Raw genomic sequence first — 25,274 nt, forward strand, 5'->3', positions numbered from 1 at the left:
TTTGTCATTCTTTGCCAAGTTAATTTAGGTCTTCCCCTCTACTGTTTTCATTCTGGGATTTATGTCAAAGCCACTCTAAGAATCTCTTTGCTGTCCATTCTCAGTATGTGTCCAAATCATTTTCCATCTGTTTTTTTTTTTTTTTTTTTTTTTAATTTCATAGGTGATGCTTTTTTTTCTCAATCAGCTTATATATAGATATATCATCATTTGTTATACATTACGCCAAAATATTTTTAATGTTTTATACAGGTGTTTTGTTTGAAAGCTATTTAATTCAACTTCCTGTTTTTTTGGTCAGCTTCCTTGTCTCAGATCCATGTAATGATACAGCCTTAACATTGCTGTTGAAGATCTTTATTTGGGTTTTATAATGTATTTTGAAAATTTTTTTTCCATATATTATTTAATTTTTTGAAAGCAGTATTAGCTTTGATCAGTCTTTGCATTATATCCCTGTTAGTTCCACCTTCAGTATCTACATTTGCTTCTAAGTATATAAAATTCTTAACTTCTTCTACGAGTACAGCATGCCGATTGATTCTGATTACTTTGTAGAATTTACTTTTTATTTAGTTTATTTATTTATTTATTTAGTTTAAGAACTTTTGTTTTAGTCACACTTATTTTAAGACCAACCATTTTAGCTTTTTTCCAATTTTGTTTATATATTGTATTTTGGTGATATGAAAACTACATCAGCATAATCTAGATCTTATAACTATGACATAGGATTCCATTTAATTCCTCTTCCTGCACCTGTAACTTTTCCAAAATCCATTCAATGACTATGTTAAACAATGAACTAGACATTGAACAATCTTATCTTAAACCATCCAGATGTTGTTTGCTATGCAATAATACAACTTTTACTTCCCTTATACATTTCTTTGATTATTCTCACATATTTGTGAGAATAATATGGAATTCCGTGACATTTACTATAATGCTTCTCTATCAATACCATCAAATACTTAACAAAATCTATAAAATTTAAGTATCATGGGCTTAAGTTTTATGCTTTGTTCAATGATTTTCCTTAAAGTAAAAATGTGATTCACAGTGCTCCCACATGTTCTAAAATCAGCTTGTTCATGCCTTAATATCTTCTCTACTTCATTTTTAATTCTATTTATGAATATTTTACAGAAAATTTTTGCAGGTACTGACAGTCTAATTCCCTCCAATTCTCACATCTAGGGAGATCTCCTTTCATAGCAATTACAGTTTTCATTGCTTCTTTCCTTTGATATGCAGATACTTAACACTTGTACGTACATTTCATCTTATTTACTGGTTTATCTCCTTTTGACTATTTCCTATATCCTGTGTGCTTTTATTACCTGTGTTCTGGTACAGTATGACCTTTGCTGTCCTTGTGCCATAAAACAAATTAAATCAAAAAGCTTCTTTCCATTGTTTAGGTGTCTTTTCTGTCTCTAGCACATTGTTAAAGATCAGTTGCAATTTATCAGCAGCAATTTCTTTAGTTGTTTAACGCAATTCTATTGCTGTATTATCATTGTCCGAAGCCTTTCCACTTTTTATTTTCTCTATTATGTTTGCTATTTCATTTTTAATTATAGATATTATTATTGTTGGCCTCCATGGAGTCAAAAGACTCATTGCGGGAGGTTCTTCCTAAGAAACACAAAGTCTATCACACCACTCCTTAAACTCATGACTGTTCTCGCTCTCACCACTCTATCAGGCAATGCATTCCATGGTTCAACCACCCTCCATGCAAAGAAACCAGTCCTCACCCTCTTACTCACAGTTTCCTTTCGTAACTTCCAGGTATGGCATCTTGTCATCACTCCTTCCCGCTGTTCAACTAGGCAAAAGAACTCCCCAGTGTAACTCCTGTAACCACCTCTCAACAGTTTAAAAGTCTCAATCATACCACCTCCCCTTCTTCTATCTACCAAACTCTGCAGTCCACATTCCCTCAGCATATTTCTCATAATTAACATTGTACAGTCCTGAAACCATCTTTGTTATCTGTGTTAATTTATCCCCTTCAAATCATGGGGACCAAATCTGAGAACAATAGTCTAAGTGTTGTCTGATCAGAGTCTTGCACAACGGAATGATAACTCTTTTATCTCTGCAGGTGAGTGTCCTTCTCATTATTACAGCAATCCTCCTTGTTACCTTCACCACCTTTGCAATATGTCCCCTAAATTTCAGGTTTCTATCAATCATCAGGTCCGCGCGATTAGCCTAGTGGCTTTGCGCTTCGCAACCATATGCCTGGGGAAGGAGTATCCTAGGTTCGATTCCCGTCCACGACGTGAGGAGCTTAAGGATCTTCCTCAGCCATAGCCAAGTTAGCCGGTCTTGGGTGTGGGCAGCAGGGTTTTTTCTGCCAGTTTATCTGGGGTTTTTCATCCCGCAAGCAGGCAAACCGGCCCCGTGAACACACAGGTTACAGTCATAAATACTTACGGCAAGGAAGGCAACGGGAAACCACCTTGCTCATAATCATCTCTCCCAAGAATGGTAGCATATAGCTACCCTCCCGCGGCCATATGGCAGATGGGAACCAAAAGTAAGTATCAATCATCAACCCCAGATCTCTTGTCTCCCCCTACTTCCTCCAGTATAGTTCCTCCAATAGAGCATGCAGCGTCCCATCAATGTGTCCCAAACCTCAAGACTTTACATTTTACTGCATTAAACTGAAACCCCCATTCATTTGCACATCTATCTAGCTTATTCAAATCCTCTTGCAGTGCTACCACATCTGCACTATTACTAATAACCCTTCCCAGCTTTGCATCATCTGCAAACAACTGAATATTCCCCTGCAATCCACTGACAATGTCATTGATATAAAGGTTAAACAATATAGGTCCCAGTACTGAACCCTGTCGGACCCCCATTTGTAACCCTCTGCCTCCTTGAAACTGCCCCACCATATACAACTCGCTGATACCTATCTGACAGCCAATCCTGAATCCAGTTGACCAACCTGACATCCAGACCCATGTGCTGCAACTTAAATATCAGCTTATCATGTGGCACCCTGTCAAATGCCTTCGCTAAATCCAAGAAAAATGGCAGTATATGCCTTTCCCTCATCTACTGCTCTTATAACTTTATTATAAAAGGCTAGCATATTGCTAAAACAAGAGCGCCCCTTCACAAATCCACGTTGACTCTCACAAATAACATTACGCTCATCTGCCCAATGCTGTATACGGTCCCTCACTAATTTCTCCAAGATCTTAACAACTACTGATGACACACAAACTGGCTTATAATTAGACATTCCAGTCTGCTATTGCGATTATGCAATGGCACTATCTTATCTTCCTTCCATTCACTGGGCACCTTTCCCACAGCCAGATTTTCATTGAAAAGCCAGGTCAAAGACTCTCAGTTCTTTAGCAGATTCTCTCAAAACTCATGGTGAATTACCACCCAGTCCCACTGCTTTACTGACGTCCAGAGTACTCAGTATTTGGAACACTCTCCTCCTGCACCTCTAAACCTCGAACCTGCCCTATCCCTCTAGTATTAAAATTTACTCCACCAGGATGCAATACTCCAAAATAAAGAGTTCATTGAACAATTCCACTATGTCCTCTGCATCAGTCACTCTATTCCCATTTTTACCCCACAATGTCATTTTTCCACAATCATTTCTCCTCCTACTGGCCGCATAGCTAAAAAAATTCCCTTGGATTTTCTTTGGATCTTAAGGCCAGTCTCTTCTTATATTCCAGTTTCATCTTCCTTACCATACTAGTTACTCTCCTGGCCTGTGTCTTATATTCTTCATGCATCTTCTCTTTACATGTCTCCTTATATCTCTTTCATAGCCTCTTTTTCGTATGCAGTCCCTGTTTAATATTGTTTGTCATCCACTTTACTCCAAATTGTGTTCTCTTCTTCACTCGTGAAATACAGCTTACCATTGCTGCTAACAAATATTCCTTCACAATTTCCCAAGCACTAATGATATCCCATCCTTCCAATTCCTCCCTCCATGAAACTTCCCAAAGTGTTGACGTCTAAGACTATTATAATCACCTGCATTATAATTCCACATTCGTTCCCGTCTCTTTGATACTTCTGCATGTCTATTCATCTTCCAAGTCAAAACCATATGGTCACTCTCTCCAACTGGTGGGAGAGATGTCATCTCAGTTATTATCAACTCTTCTGATGCTATGACTAAATCCAAAACTCTTGAACCTCTTGTTCCTTCTATTACATGTTGCCTAAAACATTTGTCCTTCGTTTCCCAAACTCTGTTTTGCAGAAGGTAAATAAGTGTTTTGCGAGAAGTCCTCCTGGAATTTGTCATTTTAGTTTTCTAAGCATTTTTCAAAAATAAATATTTTATAGTGGAAATATTCTGAAAAGAATAATATTTGTGAATATGTCGAAAAGCTCAGACCCAGAACACCTAATAACATCTGTGTATTGTTAATTTTCACACATCAAAACTTTCAACATTTGAGAAAGGGAATACCACTGTTTATGACCAGTCATAAAAATTGCCTGCATGCAGATTATAAAAATGGGCGGCATATCCTCTGTTCTCAAAACTGAAGGAAATGACATCTGTGTAGCAAATGTTAGTGACCAAGCGTCATATTTTTAAACATGGAAATATTCATGAATTTTCACACATCAAAATCTTTCAACAATCGGAAAAGAGAATACCACTGTTTATGACCGATCATAAAAATTGCCTGCAAGTCGATTACAACAATGGGCAGCATATCCTCTGTTCTCAAAACTGAAAGAAATAACATCTGTTGCAAATGTTAGTGACCAATCAGCAAGGAAGTATAAAGAAAATTTTTCCACTAAAATTGAAGATCAAAGTAGTCTGTATCCGGTTCTCAAATCTAGTAATACTGAATACTTTCTTCACAAGTTTGTATTGTATGGTGAAAGTTTCGAAACAATAGTGCCATGATTTTTTAAAAGTAACAGGTCTGCAGATTTATATTTTAATATGAATAAGAGACAAAGGATTTTGTTTAATTTTGGTATTAAGAAATCTCTTATTGAAGGTGTTTGTGACGCAACAGATAGTGAATCATCCACCACCAGCCTACAAAGCAATCTCCAGGATGTACAAAAGGAGAGGAAAATTACCAGCACAGGAGAAAAAGTCTGTATTCACTCGTAAGTACTTATAATAATATTATAAATTTTTGGTGATCAGAATGGGATATGTCAATGAAAATCAGTGCAAATTAATTTAATGATGTTTATGTTTAATTAATTAATAATAAAAATCATAAAAATTAATGATTAATTATTAATTAATACATTACTAAATAACAAAGATGTTCCGTGAAAATTTCAGGATTTGTAAAGTGTTCCGTCATAAGAAAAGTTTGCGCAACGCTGCAGTTTCTGATGTAATATTTAAATCTGTGCTTAGAGAAGTTTCTACCATTATTGAACTTCCAATTCTGTCAGTTGCATTGTTTTCTACATTTAAAATCTCATCAAAGTGTTCTTTTCATCATTCAGTTAGAATAAACCATCTTTATCACTTATAGCATTAACTTGCATAAATAAAATATCAAGCATACCGCAACTGGCTTACATCAAGAACTCCATCCTCCTTTAGTGCTTATACTCAAGCTCGAAATAGTTTTCTTGCAGCCTGTCCAAATGGTAGCCAAGCTTTTTGGTCTCTTGCCAAAGCAATTGGTTGTAACTTTTGCCCAACAGTATCCCCACCCCTATATACTCAGATGGCTCAATTGCATTATCATCACCCACAGAAAAAGCCAATCTCCTGGCTTCACACTTTGCCTCTAGTATACACATAAGTAACAATGGTAAATATCCCCAACTATTCCAGATACCGTCCCCTAAAACCAGACAATGTCCCCTAAATCCTTTTGCCAGTAAAAGACCAGAAAAATATTGTCCAAATTAGACACAAAAAAGTCTCCTGGCTCTGGTGTCATTTCTCCAATTGTCCTGAAGGTTTGTGCACCAGAACTGGCTTCTATCCTATGTTGCCTGTATATATATTCTCTTATTCTGCTGGTATCTATCCAGCAGCTTGTAAATTGGCCTATATTCAACCCATTCCCAAGAAGGGTGACAAATCACTGCCATCAAACTACTGTCCTATCTCACTCACCTCAGTCCTATCTAAAGGAATGGAAAGAACCATCAATATCCAATTCCTGTACTATCTCAAAGGCACCCAGCTAATAAATGACCACCAATACGGAGGATAATAATATCACCCATCTGGACAGATGCCATGGAGAAGTTTGTTGAATCTCAAATAGTTGCACTTGATATCTCCAGAGCTTTTGACTGGGCCTGGCACAAATGCTTACTAAGAAAACTCTCATCATTTGGTCTGTCTCAGGACTTCTGCAGATGGATTGCAAGCTTTCTTTTGGACACACACACACACAATGCATGATGGTAGATGTTCCTTATCCTCTCACCATTCAACTAATGCCAAACTTCCACATGGTCCTGTTCTCTCACCAACCTGCTTTCTTCTATTATCAATGACCTTCAGTTGACCTCCAACCCAATACACAGTTTTGTAGATAATAGCACATTACACTCCTCCCTTTCATTTGATAACTCTTACTCTATACAACTCACCTCAACCTACAGAACATCAACCACCACCACTGCCTTCAATTCTGATCTCCAAGACATCGTTCATTGGGTTCAGATAACCTCATCAATTTCAGTGCTAGTTCTTTCTCACAAAAAAGAACCATTTTCTCCCAGTGTTATTTTTTACAACACTAAAATTTCAAGACAAGATGAGATTTCTCTTCATGGAATCACCCTGACATCAAGCCTTCCCTGGCATAAACACATCACAACCTTGGCTTCTAAAAAAAACTAGTATTTCTCTTTTGCTCAAAATGTTACTTCACTTCTAAACAGCTATTAAACTCATGCAAAATCACAAATCTGTCTAGCTATTAAATACTGCTCTCACATTTGGAGTGGGGCCCTAAGAGCTTCCTCAAAATACTCGCCTCAATACAGAGGAGGGCAATTAGATTGATTAATAACCTATCTCTTACCAACTCACTCCTCCCACTTTCTCACAGGTGTTTAGTTTCTGAAATAGCATCAGTAATTCCCCCAGTACAAAAGTCCATTGGAAATGCATGCATCTGCCACCCAAATTCCCTTCACAGTATACCTTGAAACTCACAGAACAAGTTTTTTTTCCTACTTCTTCATCCCTGCTACTGCTGTATTGTGGAACAATCTCCCCTGATGTGTTTCCCAAGGAATACAATATACATTTGATTTAAATATAATTTAAATCAAATGTAAACAAGTTTCTCCTTTCCCAACCCACTACCCCCATACAGTGGAGCACCCAGAGGGTGGGGGGGGGGCACTAGAAAAATTTCCAAAAATCTTTTCCTAATTAAAATTTATTTTTTTATGTATGTTGTGTCGTCGTGTGTTCTATTTCTATACTACTTATGAATTAGTGATCATTGCAGATGCTCAGTCATAGGTCATATGCAATGCATAGTGTGTATTCTCAAATCGTCTACTAGACTCTGTCCCCCCCCCCCCCCCCAAGATTAAATCCTGAGTGCACTACTGACCCCAAAAACGGTACTAACGTACTATAGGTTGATTAACCAACCTTTCGTGTATGGGCTCAACATATTTAAAAAAATAAAATAAAAATAAAAAAAAAACTTTTTGGTCAGAGCATATTTTCCTTGTCATATATTTTCTTCCAATATGGTCTAAGTCCTTTTTTCTTCCCTTGCAGATCTTTTTACTAACTTGTCTTCTCTCTATAATTACTACAATGAATTTCTTTAGTCCTTTGGAATTTAGCATTTTCAAACATCTCTAACTTTGTCTTCTATAGCATAAAGAGTTTCCAGGTCTTGTCTAATAACCAATCCTTGTTCTTTTTCTCCCTTTCTTAGCACCCATATAGGCCTCTTTCAACCTCACCTTCTAGTCCCTCATTTTCCAAAATATGAAATGTATTTTTTATCATAATAGAAAAATTTTTCTTAACTTCATTTATTTTTAATTTATTTTATCCTTCCATTCTGATATCTAATTTTTTTTTAATCCCATGCAGTTTTAATTTAGTTTTGACTGCTAGTAGTAATGATCAGATCCTATATCAACTCCTAAAATTATCTTTGATTGCAATATGATCAGTTTGGGTTTTACCATCTGGTGATATCCAGATCATTTTATGTATGTCTCTATGTTTAATTAAGCTTCCTCATATCACACAATTATTAATTTCACAAAATACCACCAGAAAGTCGTCATTCTCATTTCTTGAACTACATGCTTCTTTACTTACTGCTCTCTCTCATTTTCATTATTTCTTTTGCCAACTTTAGCATTAATATCACCCATAAGAATAATCAAGTCATGCTTCGGTACTTATTCTTTATAACTCTGTAACTTATAAAAAAATTCTCCTTTTCTTCAAGATCCTTGTCATTTGTTAGTATGCAGAAACTTGTATTATGGTTAATTTAATGCATCTTGAATATAATCTAGACCACATATGGGCAGTCCGCAGGCCGGATCTGGCCCTAATCTATTTCAGTGAAGCTTGTCTGATTCATGGTGGGAGAAAACATGGTGTGTTCTACTAATTCACATTAAGCTGACGTCATGACTTGTGCAAAACACACTGTTTTCTCCAACCAAGGTCTCTTTCTCACTTTGACTAGTGGCGTGTGTGAACGTATTACAATATGTCAGTTCAGTACTTGCATTGGTGGTGTTGTGCTTTGTTCAGTGCCTGCATTGATGTTATGTTCTGTTCGGTGCCTGCGTTGATGTTGTGTTCTGTTCAGTGCCTGCGGTGTAGAAGACAGTTTTGTTTGGCAGTTCTGAATATCGCTTATAAATTTGGAACAATGTCAGGGGTTATTGCAAAAGAAAAGTAGATGCAGAGAATCGTCAATTTCAAGACAAATGGACGGAGGATTATTATTTTATTCTGAATAAAGGTTTGCCTGTATGTTTGCTGTGCAACGAATCCATATCCGTCAACAAAGAATACAACTTGAAGAGACACTTTACTTCGAGACATGCAGATCACCCAAAAATTGATGGACAACTATGAAAAGATGAAATACAGAAGTTGAAGAAGAACCTGGATACCCAGCAGCAAATGTTCAACAAGCAAAGAACACAGCACCACAGCATTGTCAAAGCCAGCTTTGTGGCAAGCGAAAAAATCGCTGAGCATTCTAAGTCATTTGGTGAAGGAGAATTTATCAAAGAATGTCTACTGGATGTTGCAAGTATAATATGTCCTGGAAAAAAAAAGACTTGGAGAATATTCGTTTGTTGAGACGTACTGTTGTCCGATGGATAGAAATTATGGCTGATGATATCAAAAAAAAGTTTGAAAGAGAAGATTGCTAGATTGGAAGCATTTTCAATTGCTTTGGATGACAGCACCGATGCCTCGGATACAGCACAACTAGCAATATTTATTCGAGGAGTTGATGCGGATTTCAACATCACAGAAGAATTATTGGTGCTTCGGCCGTTAAAAGGAACAACTACTGGTGAAGATATATTTTAAACAGTCGACACAGTCTTAGAGAGATTTGGGCTTAAATGGAGTTCACTATCTGACATATGCACTGATGGAGCCCCTGCAATGGTTGGTGCACAGAAAGGATTTATTGGAATAGTTCATGAAAGAGCAATAGAACTACAGATCCATCCGGAAAATTTAACAAATTTTCGCTGCATTATCCACCAACAAAATCTGTGTGCAAAATTGATTAAATTCACAAATGTTATGGAAGTTGTAGTAGCCAGTATTAAATTTATTAAGTCACGTGCACTTAATCACCACCAATTTAAGGAGTATTTGGCAGACCTATTTTTGGATTATGAAGATGTGTCTTATTATTGTGAAGTGAGGTGGTTGAGTAAAGGTAAAATGTTAAAACGATTTTATGATCTGAGACAAGGCATTGCAGATTTTATGGACATAAAAGGAAACACAATTAACCAAGTCAAAGATGATGAGTTGGTGTGTGATTTAGCATTCCTTGTAGATGTCACCAGATACCTAAATGAACTGAATCTTAAATTGCAAAAACAAGGAGAATTGGTTCATGAACTGCATGGACATGTCAAAGCTTTTTGACGTGTCCTAAGATTATTCGAATGTCAGATAAACTAAGATTGTTGGAATGTCAGATAAGAGCTAAAAATTGTTATCATTTTCCTACTCTAGCAACTCATAAAAATATCCCTTATAATTGTTATGGAGACGAACTGAAGGCACTAATAGAGCAATTTGATACAAGGTTTGCCGACTTCAAAAACAAAGACTCCACATTCACTCATCCGATAGATGCTGATGTAAATAATGTGCCAGAAAACTTACAAATGGAACTTATTGAGCTTCAGGCAGATTTTGTGCTAAAATCACAATTTAACAACATTGCTTTGACGGATTTTTATAAATTTTATTTGGTGGAAGAAAAATATACAAATTTACGCACCTTTTCAAGAAAAATCGTTTATCTTTTCGGCAGCACATATATGTGTGAACAGTTTTTTTTCGAAGATGAAATACAATAAATCAAAAATTCGGACAAGAATAACGGATGAAAACCTCAAATTCTAGGCGATTATCCTTAAGTAATATTAACGTCAATATTGACAATCTCGTAGTTGAAATACAAGGCCAATCTTCACATTAAATTGTTATGTTGTTCATTATATTATAAAATTTATGTAGAGCTTTATACCAAAACATTATATTATAAATAAATGAAATATGAAGTAGCAACTTGTTTTAATTCATTTAATATTAATTTATGTTATTTAATAATTTGGTCCGGCCCTTGGCTCGGAGACGGAATGATAATTTGGCCCCTGAACTAGAAAAGGTTGCCCATGCCTGATCTAGACATTATCCATTCACTTATGGGCTTCCAATTTATTACACTTCTACTTGTCTCTACATATAAGTGCCAAACCTCTTTCATGAACTCATACAATATCTGGTATCAATCTACAGTTCCCACTCTTTCAAAACCTGTCCATCTCAACTTACTTATTCCTAAATTATCTATTCCATACTTTCCCATTTCTTTATAACTTATCTCTTTCCAATTTGAAACAATTCTAACATTCTATGTTGCAATTAATGTTTTCTGTTTAGGTGAATGTGGTGATCTCATTTGTTTCAAAGGTTCCTGTAGGCTTTGACCTTGAAACTTTATGTGTTATCCTTTTGTCATCTTAAATAGTACTCATCAGGAATCCCTCAGACCAACACACCTGACACCGGGTATACTCGTTGTCTTGGGTGCTTGGTGTCCATAATCAGGGGTGATCATGAACATCAAGTGAAGTTAATTTTTATCAAAATGAATTGACTGATTCTACCAGAAAGCCATGTGGTGAAGTTATCTGCAAGGATAGAAAAAACAGAACCTCAGTGGATTCAGGAAGTTAGAGAGGTATTTCAAGGAAAGAAGAATTAACCATATTACAAGTTATTAGCAAGTAAGTCAGCATGTGCTCTCAGAGAAAACTGTAAGTCAAAGCAATGTGAAAAACTAGTGAAACAAAAGTAATGGAAGTAAGAACATAGTAAGAATGGGAAGTAAGAATCAGTAAGAACATAGAAAATAAATATCAGTAAGGTGACAAAATATCGTCACCTTATATATATTATTATTATTCAGGCCTCCATGGAGTCAAAAGACTCATCACGGGAGATCCTTCCTAGGAAACACAAAGTCTATCATACCACTCATTGACTGTTCTCGCTCTCACCACTCTATCAGACAGTGCATTCCACGGTTCAACCACCCTCCATGCAAAGAAACCACTCCTCACCCTCTTGCTCACAGCTTCCTTTTGTAGCTTCCAGGGACAGCCCCTTGTCATCACTCCTTCCCACTGTTCAACCAAGCAAAAGAACTCCCCAGTGTTCTCGCTCTTAATGTCTTAATTCGACTATGTCATCTGCATCAGTCACTGTATTCCCATTTTTACCCCACAATGTCATTCTTCCACAATCATTTCTCCTCCTACTAGCCACATAGCTAAAAAAATTCCCTGGGATTTTCTTTGGATCTTAAGGCCAGTCTCTTCTTATATTCCAGTTTCATCTTCCCTACCATACTAGTCACTCTCCTTGCCTGTGTCTTATATTCTTCATGCATCTTCTCTTTACCTGTCTCCTTATATCTCTTCCATAGCCTCTTTTTCACATGCAGTTCCTGTTTAATATTGTTTCTCATCACTTTACACCAATTATGTTCTCTTCTTCACCTGTGGAATACAGCTTACTATTGCTGCTAACAAATATTCCTTCACAATTTCCCAAGCACTAATGATATCCCATCCTTCCAATTCCTCCCTCCATGAAACTTCCCCAAGTGTTGACATCTAAGACTATTATAATCACCTGCCTTACAATTCCACATATGTTCCTGTCTCTTTGATACTCTTGAATGTCTATTCATCGTCCAAGTCAAAACCAGATGGTTACTCTCCCTCCAACTGGTGGGAGAGATGTCATCTCAGTTATTATCAATCTTCTGATGCTATGACAATCCAAAACTCTTGAATCTCTTGTTCCCTCTATTACATGTTGCCTAAAACATTTGTCCCTCAAGAATTCCATAAATTTCATTCCCTTATTGTTACATGCATCTTCCTCTCCCCAATTTATATTACTGTAGTTAAAATCTCCCATAACAATCATTCTTCTTGCACTTGCCAAGCTCAACTGTCTAATCATCTCCTGGTCCCCACCCTCTGTGCTGCTTGATTTGTTGCAATACCCCACTAAATATCCTCTCTTGCCCACCTCTACCTCATGCTTTCAAAATCGTTAGTGTCACTGCCTTGCAAAAGCCTCCACTCTTAGAGGACATAAGTCATCACTTATCATAAGCAGTACTCCACCACCATACTTTCCCGTCCTATCCTGCTTAAAAATCCTGTACCTTGCTACTTCTATTCCAGTTATTATATCCTATTCTGTCAATGTCTCAGTGATCCCAATAATCTTTGGTCAGGTTGATGCTATCAGTGCTACCAGTTCCTCTCCTTTATTCCAGATACTCCTGGCATTAGTGTAAAGCATAAAAATGCCACTGTTTCTATACCTAGCATCCCCTCTAGACTCCACTGGGCTCAATGTTACCTGATGTCATTTCCCTTCTCACAAGAGGCCACCCCTGCTACCATCCAAGCTGGGTATTCTAGTTTCCCTGCATTGACACACAGACTCATTCAGAAAACGGCAATCTCTCCAGATTCCTGTGTCCTTCCTCATTCAAATGCAAGCGGTTTCTCGCATACAATTCCTTTCTTATTATAGTACCACATACTATAATACTATATCATCAATATACTAAACTTTGTGATATAATCTAAAACTTGTTTTAATGAAGGTAGTAAAATTTTGTATTGGAATTTTCCTTTCAAGATTCAGAGTTAATGGAATTATCAATTTGCAGTTGGGCGCTTATGTGAATGGACACATAAAACAGTTGATAGATCTTCAGAAGCAATGACCTTTAAAGAATATAAAGATACTTTGCAACTTGAATGTAAAGATGGCAAGGCTGGCCAGTTTGTATGGACACCAGATGATGAGACTCCAGATCTTGTTTATTATCAGGTTAGTTATGCTTTTTTTAAAATCTAAATATTAAATTTATATTCAAGTCAAGATGCATTATCAAAAGGTATATTTTGGGATCTTTTAAATACTATATAAATAAACCTTGTTTATATGGCTTTGAGAGGCTTGAGGTAATTGAATATGAAATTCTGGATATCAAGAATATGGTTAGGCATCAAAAACTACTATTTTCATCACAAAAACTGAAAGAAATGAATAAATATGTGAAATAAGAAGTGTATGCAGCATGCAATTAGGTGATTGGTGAATATAAGTGGAAGGATGCAAAAGAATAGTGAAAAAGATAGAAACACAGAAATGATACTTCATGGCAATTCCATTATTAGAGGTATGATGAATGAGAGGATGCACAATGCTTGCTTCCCAGGAGGGAAATTGAGGTATATATAAGAATATATATCATCAGGAATGCACAGATTTAAAAACAGAAACCACACATGAATCAAATGACATGGAAGATGAATGGAATAATCTGAAACTAATCCTGACAAAAGCAGGAACAGAAAGCTTAGGGATAAAGAGTACTGTATTTTTCAGATGATAAGACGCACCAGACTATAAGATGCACCCCAAATTTATGACACAATTTTTAGAAAAAATATTATATAAAAATATTCACAAACCTTAAATTTCATTTATTATTACCATAATTTGTACCAGCAGCATTCCGTTAGTCTTCACTTGTCTCAGCACTATCACTCATCTCGTTACTGTCACTTTTTGTATTATTGTCTGAACTATTGTTATCACTCTCTTCAAAAACTAAATAGTCTACAGTACCATCCATTGCGTTACTTATGCAGCATTTTTTAAAAGACTTAATAATTGTCTCGTCCATTCAAAACTGCATACGCTCACTCACTAACTACTATTGATGGTGATAAAGATTTTGTATGTAAATCGGGGATTCCCACATATGTAGCGAGACACATGCTTGGCTCGCATCGAAAACATGGGACTCCTGAAGTCTTACCCAATATTACCTACCTTCGGACCATAAGACACATCCCAATTCAAAGTTGATTTCCCTACATAAAAAGGTGTGTCTTATGGTCCAAAAAATATGGTAAATGGAATAGAAAAAGAGGACTACAAAACTAACAAAAAAATAGAAAAGATAATATAAAAGAGAGAGAGAGAGTGTTACCAGAAATGGTTAAATTCCAAGAGATTAGAAGCAAAAATAGAGTACAATAGAAACAGTGCAATTGCAAAACAAGAAGTAAGATAAAAAAAACAGATGGAACAGTTTTGTAACAATACTAGTAAAGGATATATCTAAGCCACAACCAAATACCTATAAAATACATGAACTAAAAAATAAAAGTAAAAATACCAACAATGGATTTAGAAAAATGGACAATTCATTTTTAGAATCTCTGGACTGGTGTTAATAAAGAAGCAAACTTTTATTATTATGTTATTGCATGACCCTTTCAAGGACTCATTGTGGGAGGGCACTCTGCACACATACCTAACCGTCTCCCTTACTACTCCTACTACACACAACAAAGGCGTTATATAAACAAAGAATTATCTAACTGAAACTATTATGATATCAGAACTAAGACATACAATAAGACGAAAATAGGAAACACCTGTTTGCGGTGGAGGGGACCTACCAGTGATGGTACTGGCCCTTTTCATTCTTCCTCTTTTTCTTTGCTTTACTTCTCCTGAGTGTCTTTTTCACTATCCTTTTTTCTAGACCACCACCACTGGGATCCAGCGCCCTGCCGCTGGGTTTGCCATTAGGTGTGACCCATGGACATCTGGAAAGGGGGGGGGGGGGAATCCTGGTAGTCTTGCACTACTTTGGTCCCTGCTTCGGCAAGATGGACGGTCCTGGATGGCCCAGCCAGGATCAATCGGCTAGTGGGCTTGCCTGCAAGAGTCAATGGGGTTGCAGTAAGTCTCTCACCCATGGTCCGGGGTCGGGATCCTAGACCTGCTGTAGTGCCAGTATAGCATCCAGGGTAGCCCTGGCATTCCACTCCTGAGAGCAGTCTTTGCTTACTGGGTAGTTGGCATCCATGTATGGCTCTGTGGTGGGTGGGGAGCTCTGGCACCAAACTAAAAACTCCTTGAGCATGAATCCTTCATCCTCAAATGTTTCAGGGGCCCTAACAAAGTCCCAACCAGGTACTGATACCACAGATACAGCATATGGAAACAGAAGCAAGAAACAAAAGATATCGGATACTAAAATAAATATACCAACCTTTTTAATCAATCATGCAACAAGTGAAAAACCAATAGGAAAAATGTCACTCTTCTTTATTCAAAAAGGTTTAGAAGGACTGGCAGGACCAAAATTAAGAAATTGCATTCTGGTGATATCCTCGTGGAAACACTGTGTCAGCAACATTCTGAGAAACTACTGAGAGCAATGACAATAGGTGTAATACAGATCGCAGTAACACCTCATAGAACACTCAATTCTAGTAGAGGAATGATATCAGAATGGGAATGTTCTTGATGAGGAGATATGTTCAGAGCTTAAAGATCAAGGAGTGACGGTGTGAAGCGCATCCTGATACATTGGGATGGTCGCCTGGTTTCAACCAAGAACATCATCCTTACTTTTAATACACCTAGGCCTCTGACATCTGTAAAAGCAGGGTATCTCAGCTGTCCTGTTAGAATGTACATCCCTAACCTGCTGAGATGCTTTAAATGTCAGAGATATGGACATGCCCAAACTGCCTGTCATAGTTCTACTACCTGTGCCCGATGTGGTAGTAAAGAACATGATAACAAATCTTGCTGTGCAAAAAAAGCTAAATGTGTCAACTGTCAGGGAGATCATCCAGCTTACTCTCATGCATGTCAGAAATGGAAAGATGAAAGAGATACAAAAAATTGAAACAGAACAAAACATAACATATCAGGATGCAAAAAGAAAGCTGGCCTACACCTGTTCTGAGATCCTCTTATGCTGAAAAAGTAACAATTAAAAAAGTGCCAACAGCAACTCAGACATGTATGTCTGTTCCACCATCTGATAATTTCACCATAGCTAAACTTTATGATCACAAGTGCTTCTCTGTTGAGCACATTAATCACAAGACCTATGGCCTTACTCCAGAGACAACTTCAAAAATGGTCCCAGTCGATGAAAACTCACCTGTCAAAAGAATTATGGTGGAGATATCACTTAAAGATAAACCACCAGACACTCGCACAGAAAAAATGGATACCTCGGTACCCACTGAAAGTAAACTAAACCTACCAACTGACCTTAACACATTTGATGTTTTGAACACTCTATCAGAGTGTTCAAAGATGGACACTGGCCATCCATACTTCCCTAAAACAATGGATAAATATAAATCTGACAAAGGTAAGTCCTCAACCTTCCGAAAACCAGACAAGTCAATAAAATCAAGACAATAGGAAAATTTTTACAATGGAACTGTCGTGGGATTCGCCAGAATATCGATGATATCAGGATGTTGTTGCAGAAACACAAACTTTTTCTGTCTACAGGAAACGTACTTAAGACCCAATGAGGACCATACCTTTAGGAATTTCACTGTTACATGTAAGGACAGAACTGGATGTGGTCCTGCTCATGGAGGAGTAGCTATCCTAGTGGGTAGTCATATTCCTTTCCATCATGTCCAGCTTAATACTACTCTGGAAGCAGTAGCAATTCTGCTCTCTGTGGGATTTCTTGTTACAGTATGTTCAATTTATTTACCACCGAGTGCGAGTTAAATGAAATTGACCTTGACAATCTTATCTTGCAACTGCCTGAACCCATACTTTTGATGGGTGACTTTAATGGTCACAATACTCTGTGGGGTACTGCCAAACCTAACAGACGAGGTCGAATCATTGAAAAAGTCCTTGATACTAATAACCTCTCCCTTTTAAATAATAAAAGTATTAACTTTAACATATGCCTACCTGTTCATATTCTGCAATTGATCTTACAATCTGGTCCCCTTTCAAGCTTCCACTGCTCACATGGGACGTTGAAGAGAACATATATGGAAGCGATCACTTCTCTGTTCTCTGCACAATGTCCTCACAAGAACTATTTTCACCCACATGAATACCTGTAAGGAAAATGGACCAGGCTGATTGGAATAGTTTTTCTCATCTTGCAAAATTTAATGCTGATACTATCAGTCAAACACCTATCAATGAAGCAGTCAAGTATATAACTGAGTGCATTATCCAGGCAGCAGCAGCAGCCTCCATCCAGAAAACATCATCTTGGTTTCCATTCTGTCCAAAGTTTTTCGTGGAACACAGAATGTCAGACAGCCAAAAAAGATCAACACATAGCATGGGGCATATTTTGTACATACCCCCACCACATCAAACTTAATAGCTTTCAAGTGTGTGCTTGAGCCAAAGCACGTTATGCGAGACGTCAGAGTCAAAAACAATCATGGATCCAATTTACTACATCAATTAATCAAATGACCAGTCCAAAAATTGTATGGGATAAAATCTGGAAATTGAAAGGCAGATATAGTACACATTGTTTGTCTACCTTAGACCATAATGGAAGTGTTATTGCTGATCCCAAAGCTATTGCAGACACTTTGGGAGAAACTTTTGCTAGAAGCTCAGCAACAGCTTCATATTTTCCTGCATTTTTAATACTGAAAGAGCAGCAAGAGAAACAAAGGCTTAATTTTTCTACCAATATTCTTCAGCCATTTGTCAAGGAGGAACTGAAAAGAGCTCTCCTACAATCTCACCCTAGGACCTGATGACATCCATTATGAAATGATAAAACATCTACCATCATCTTCTATGGATCTTCTTCTCTTATTATACAATAGAATACTTTCAGAGGAAGAGTTTCCAAATTCTTGGCATAAGTCAATTGTCATTGCTATCCCAAAACCAGGAAAAGATCCAACACAAGCAAATAATTATCGACCCATTGCTCTGACCAGCTGTCATTGCAAGATACTAGAGAAAATTGTTAATACCAGACTTCTCTAGTATTTAGAAAGCAATAGTCTTCTCTCCAGTACAGTGGTTTCCGTAGACATCGTTCAACTTTAGACCATTTGGTTCGTTTAAAAACTTGTATAAGAGATGCATTTCTGAAGCGATAACATCTCGTTTCAGTTTTCTTTGACGCGGAAAAAGCTTATGACACAGCCTGGAGATATTGCACATTAAAAGATCTCTATAACCTAGGTCTCAAAGGACACCTCCCTGTATTTATTAAAAACTTTCTGTCCAGGAGAACTTTCCAAGTCAGAGTGAGAAGTATGCTATCTCGACCATATCATCAAGAACAGGGTGTTCCCCAAGGCTCTGTCTTAAGTGTGACCCTTTTTGCTATTAAAATTAACTCAATCATTGAACAGCTTCCTCCCACCATAGACAGTGCTCTATATATTGATGACTTCACAATTTACTGTCACTGACATAACATGAGGGTAATTGAAAGACAACTTCAGCAAGCAATTGATCATGTCTCTCTGTGGGCTCTTAATAATGGGTTTAGGTTTTCAACAGAAAAAAGTGTCTGTGTACACTTCTGTTGAAAATGCACTCATCACTCAGATCCTGAATTAAGAATAGGACATACTGTTATGTCCCATGAAATGTAAGTTTTCTGTCAAAGATGAGTCCCAAGAACTAGCTACTTCACTCATCTTTGACAGAAAACTTGCATTTCTAGCACACATTCTCAACTAAGAGAAAAGTGCAAAAAAAACTTTAAACCTCCTTTGCACTCTATCCTCTACTGAGTGGGGTGCTGATTGAGCTTCATTGCTCCATCTTTATTGTGCACTTATATATTCAAAGCTGGATTATGGGTCCCAAGTCTATGGTTCTGCAAGACTGAGTAACCTACATTGGTTGGATTCCATCCATCATCAGGGTACATGGATAGCTACTGGTTTCTTTCGCACATCACCCACTCAAAGTCTTTATGTTGAAGCAAATGAACCAGCTCTATCACTTTGATAGAAACAGTTATCTCTTAATTCTGCCCTAAAAATAAAATCTCTCCCAGATCATCCTACATGGACTAGTAGTATCTTCTGTCTGCATTTGGAAGCTCAATATCACACATGTCAAACTGCTATACATCCTTTTGGTATGCTTGCTAAAGAAACTGTGTGCAAGTGATGGGTATAAAAATATTGACAACATTAGCTACACAGAACATAACAGCATCCCTCCATGGCAGGTTTGCACACCATCCTGCAACCTCTCACTTTGTCAGCTACAGAAATCTTATACTCCATCATCCATTTACCTGCAATTGTTTAATGCACACAGAGCAACACACGCTGATGGTTCAAGAACTAATACCTCTGTTGGCTGTGTTTCCTGACATTATCTCAAATCAGATCCCACCAGACTGCAGTAATTATACAGTAGAGTTACATGCCATTCAGCTTGCACTTGTGCATATAAAAGAAAACTGCTACCAAAAATGTATAATTTAACCTGTTTCACAAAATGAAAATCCTTAATTTTGATGTGCAGTTCTGCTGGATTCCCAGCCACATCAGAATTAAGGAAAATGAGGCTGCAGATGCAGCTGCTAAATCAGCTCATACCTTCTCCTCATACTGTTTGATAGTTCCTTATACAGACAGCTTATAAGATCAAAGCTAATTGCTCAGTGGGAATCAACATGGCAGGAAACATTGACGAACAAATTATATGACATTAAACCTGAAATTAAGCATTGACATTCTAGTCAACGCAAAGAGAAGGGAGAAGGTCATTCTTGCTAGGCTCCGCATAGGTCACAGTCACATTAAAGCATTCTTATTTACTGAGAACTGATGACCCTCCCATATGTGAAAAATGCAATACACAACTCACTATTTATCATATTCTGGTGTGTCAACAATTTACATGAGAGAGAATGAAATTTTCACCTATCTAACAAGCCAATACACTCAGGGAAATGCTAGCAGACTCAGGCAGATTGCATGATGTTTTTAATTTTTTAGAAAGAATTAATTTGTATAAACACATTTGACTGTAAATTTGTTTATATGTAAATATTATATTGCTTAACTTAACTTTTATACATACATATCATTCGTTAGTTTAAATTTTGACCAGTTATGTATTATTGTAGGGCTTGATCTTGTATATTTGTGTCGCTCTGTTGTAATTTTGTTAATATGTAAATACCACAATGCTAAACTTAATTTTTATGCATATATGCTGTATAATAATTCCTTTCTGACTCTATGTATTACTATATAATAACATTTGTTGTAATCTTACTATATTCATGTTTTAGTAATCTACTTACTTATTACAATAAAGTGACTGCTGCCTTGGACAGAGGAGAAGGATACACAGTAATATACTTGGATTTCCCAAAGGCTTTTGATAGAGTACCTCATGATAAGTTGACAGTCAAACCAGAGCAGAAGGGGTTGGATATTAGATTAGTGCATTGGATTGGAGACTGGCTATCTGATAGGCGTCAACAAGTTGTGTATGGGGGTGCGATATCCAGGAAAAGGAAAGTCACTAGTGGAGTGCCTCAGGGGTCTGTTTTAGGGCCATTACTATTTAACTTGTATATTAATGATATTGGCAAAGATTTGGATGGAGATATTCAGTTGTTTGCAGATGATGCAAAGTTGGGAAGAACCATAAAGAGTAGTGAAGATGTTGTGGCCTTACAAGAAGACTTGAATAAATTGAGTGATTGGGCACGAAAATGGGGATGCGAGTTCAATGTTGCAAAATGTAAGGTTTCAAAAATTTGGAAAACAAAGATGGGATGCAGAATTTATGCTTGGTGAGAATACTTGTTGGAGGTAGAAGAAATAAGAGATCTGAGGGTGATAGTGGATAAGGATCTAAAATTTAGGGGACACATCGCCAAAATTGCGAAGACAACACAAAGACCTGGGAATGATGCGGAGGACACTGACGTGTAGAAGTAGGGAAATTCTTGTTCCGTTGTATAAGGCTTTGATAAGGCCACACATGGACTATTGTGCCCAGATTTGGTCACCGGGTTTTCAGAAGGATGAAGAGATATTGGAAAGGGTCCAAAGGTGACTGACTAAGGTAGTTTCTGACCTCTGGAAAGTCGAGTATGAGGAAAGATTGAGAAGATGTAATTTGCAGCGTCTGGTGGACAGGAGGAAGAAGGGAGATATGATAGAGACCTACAAGTTGGTAAGGGTTTGTTATAGGATCAATAGTGGAGAAGTTCTACAGAGAATAGTGGGAGATCAGGGGAGAACCAGAGGTCATCCCTGGAAACTGTATAAAGAGGGTGTGAGTAGGGGAGTGAGAGGCAGGTTTTTTTTTTCGTGCAGAGTTGTGAATGATTGGAATGCCTTGCCTGAGAGTGTGGTGTTTGCAAGGAGTTATAGTGTGTTTACGACACGGTATGATGAGATGTGTGTGTGCATGATAAAAGGACCTCCCCATACAAGTCTTTGACTCCGTTAGGTCTTGGGGTAATAATAATAATATGTAGATACTGCTTTCCTTGACTTGTTTTGTATATGCATATGTTAACCTGTACTGTTATCTATTTATGTACTACTGAAACCTCTACGGTAATTTTGTTTATATGTAGATTTATATATATTAGTTTATTAGGGTTACCAAGTAATTTTATAAACTTGGTTATTTTACTCCTAATCCCAAGTAAGCAAACAGTTAAGTTTGCGCCTGAACGTAGTTCAAGTCTAAAGGTGGTACAACACCAGGGCAATTCATTGTAAAGGTGGGTAAAGATTTGATCACTATTCTTAGTATTTTCCATAATGTAAAGCAGATCTTACTAAGAGATGTATATTGCAATATTGCAATACATTATGGGTGGGGTCACTACCCAGACCAGTTTCAACCTTTTTTGAGGGCTCCTCAGTGAGTAGCTAGACCCTAAATACCAAGGTTGTAGTAATACAGAGCCTTATCAATTTTACCTATACAAGTTGCTACAAGGTGTTTTTATTTTGAATAAGAATCTCTGGAGGAGATATAGATGTAAATAAGTTTTTTTATCTTGGGTATAATGTATATTAGGGTTACCAAGTAATTTTATAAACTTGGTTATTTTACTCCTAATCCCAAGTAAGCAAACAGTTAAGTTTGCGTCTGAACGTAGTTCAAGTCTAAAGGTGGTGCAACACCAGGGCAACTACGTTCAGGTACAAACTTAACTGTTTGCTTACTTGGGATTAGGAGTAAAATAACCAAGTTTATAAAATTACTTCGTAACCCTAATATACATTATACCCAAGGTAAAAAAACTTATTTACATATATTAGTTTATATATATAATTAGTTTAATGTACTGCATTGTTTAACTTAAATTTTGTATATGCATTTTATTTACTAGTTAATTTTTCGACTAATCATGTATTGCTGTAGGACACCTTGTCTATTTGTGTATCTTCTAGTAATTCTGTTTATATATAATTAGTTTAATGTACTGCATTGTTTAACTTAAATTTTGTATATGCATTTTATTTACTAGTAATTCTGTTTTATATGTATTGCTAAATTCTGTTTATACTGCATTGCTAAATTTAATTTTCATCCATGCATATTGTATAATAATCCCTTTTTGCCTATTTTTCTACTGCTGTAAAAGCATCTGTTACAAAAATAGTTAACAATATAAGTTAATACACAAAATATGCAACACGAAGCCAGGAATGCAGTATCTATATATATGTAAAATTATTATTATTATATATATATATATATATATATATATATATATATATATATATATATATATATACAGGGTGTTCGGGATAAATTTGACAGTTTCGTAAGGAAAAAGAAAATCTTCTTTGTATCTATTAAATTTAATGAATTGACAAAAAAACATTACAGGCAGAGTTAATTACAATACTATCAACAAGATTTACTCAAAATAACCACCATTAGCATCGATCACAGCTTCAATTCTGCTTCGGAACCTCGAACAAGCTGATGCTACAGTCTCCCTGGGAAGGGCCGCAAAAACTGTTTTAATTTTATCCATTAACTGGGCTTTTGTATTACTGGAAGTGCGATTGGTGTCTTTTTCAACTGCGCCCCATACAAAATAATCCATGCGGTTAAGGTCTGGGGAGTTTGGAGGCCAAACATTTGGACTGGTGAAGTCGTAGAAATTTTCAGACAACCATTTTTGACTTTTCCCAGAGGTGTGGCAAGGGGCCGAATCCTGCTGCCATACATACGGCCTACCATTGGCTACCCTTGTTATCCAGGGCTTGACTACAGTTAGCAACTCCACGAACAAAGCCCGAATTCCAATGCCAGGGTTCTTCAACACCTGTTCCTGCAGATTTGCGAGGAATTCTGCTGTACGAACGCAATCAGATCGTCTGCTAGGGATCTTTCTTCTTGCTACATCCTCGTAGTCACCATTGCAAGTCTCTAGTTCATGCCTGATTGTTTTTACTGTATTCAGGGAGCATTGGGCAGCAGTCGTAATATCCTTATTTTGATGGCGGGCACGAATCATCATGATACAAGTTATTCTCTTCCATGATTCAGGTGGGTTCCAGCTATCCATCCTTTCTGACATCTTGTATATGAATGAAGAAGGGTCCAAACTTTTAAATGAAGAGAAGTGTGTGTTAATACATGTAACTTACGGAAAAATATAATTAATTATAAATATGTCAAATTTATCCCGAACACCCTGTATATTATATACATACATACATCTTCAAGGCCCACCTTTCCTAATTGGGTTGTGGGGGCAGCAGCTGCAAGAGGAACTTCCAATGGTCACAATCCTCTGCCACCAAGCTCAGGTGTTCTGGTGGGACTCCCAAATGTGTCCACCCAAGGTTTTGGATATAATCCATCCAGTGAGTCCTTGGCTTTCCATGTGGCCTCCTACCCTCTGACAAAAGTCCCCCTAGTGTGTGTGTGTGTGTGTGTGTGTGTGTGTGTGTGATGTATAAGATTTCAACGTTCTTACATCCACCAAAATCTCCATATCCTCCCATCAAAAAACCAAAAAACATTTACAGAATCCATTGCTCTTGTGATATTTGCTATGTAGGCCAGATAGTATGAGGAGATTCACATGTCTGAATATGTAAAAGATGCTGAAAAATGAAGACAGCACAAATCAGGATTAGTCTTCCACACAAGCCACCAAAAAGAAACAGGAATGTCATATATAGATCATAATGGTTTTACAAGAAACTTTAAAGAAACCTCAGAAATATTCCATATCTCCACACTATGTAATAAAAACTGAGGCTTAATCCTATGCAAAGTTTGGTCTGATTTCATTAACATCTAACAACCGCAGACTTGGGATATGATGCATTATGCCACAGAATGAGAAAGTGACAGCAACAAGTGTAGTGTAGTTACTATATACACATTGGAACAATGTATATATAGTAACTAATATAAGATTTTTTTTTTCTGGTTACTTTATCTGTACTATTTGGAAGTTCTAATATTTGCTATGTGTAATTAATTTTTTTCTAGTCTTTTTTAATATAAGTTTTGTGCTCCTGATGATTTAAGTCAGACAACTTACAAAACTCGAGTTACATTGTTTATTCTAATAAACCTGTTATATGTTTAGAAGCATGTGATCTTAATACCAGAAATTAACTAATATTTATATTAG

The 25,274-nt window shown here is 36.9% G+C and overlaps 1 protein-coding gene across 1 annotated transcript in view; it reads left to right on the forward strand.

The window, feature by feature from the left end:
- LOC150107281 (protein Skeletor, isoforms B/C) overlaps positions 1 to 13,887 on the forward strand; it is a 365,485-nt gene extending 351,598 nt beyond the window's left edge. Inside the window, exons 21-22 of the mRNA XM_090391768.1 lie at positions 13,488 to 13,651; positions 13,699 to 13,887. Coding sequence (XP_090247894.1) covers positions 13,488 to 13,651; positions 13,699 to 13,887 — 353 coding nt within the window. The remainder of the gene's footprint in view (positions 1 to 13,487; positions 13,652 to 13,698) is intronic.
- Positions 13,888 to 25,274: the final 11,387 nt, after the last annotated feature.

This window comes from Typopeltis vanoorti, chromosome 4, assembly GCF_054136105.1.
Source record: "Typopeltis vanoorti isolate ZY-2024b chromosome 4, IOZ_Tvanoo_1.0, whole genome shotgun sequence".
Classification (NCBI taxonomy): Eukaryota; Metazoa; Arthropoda; class Arachnida; order Uropygi; family Thelyphonidae; genus Typopeltis; species Typopeltis vanoorti.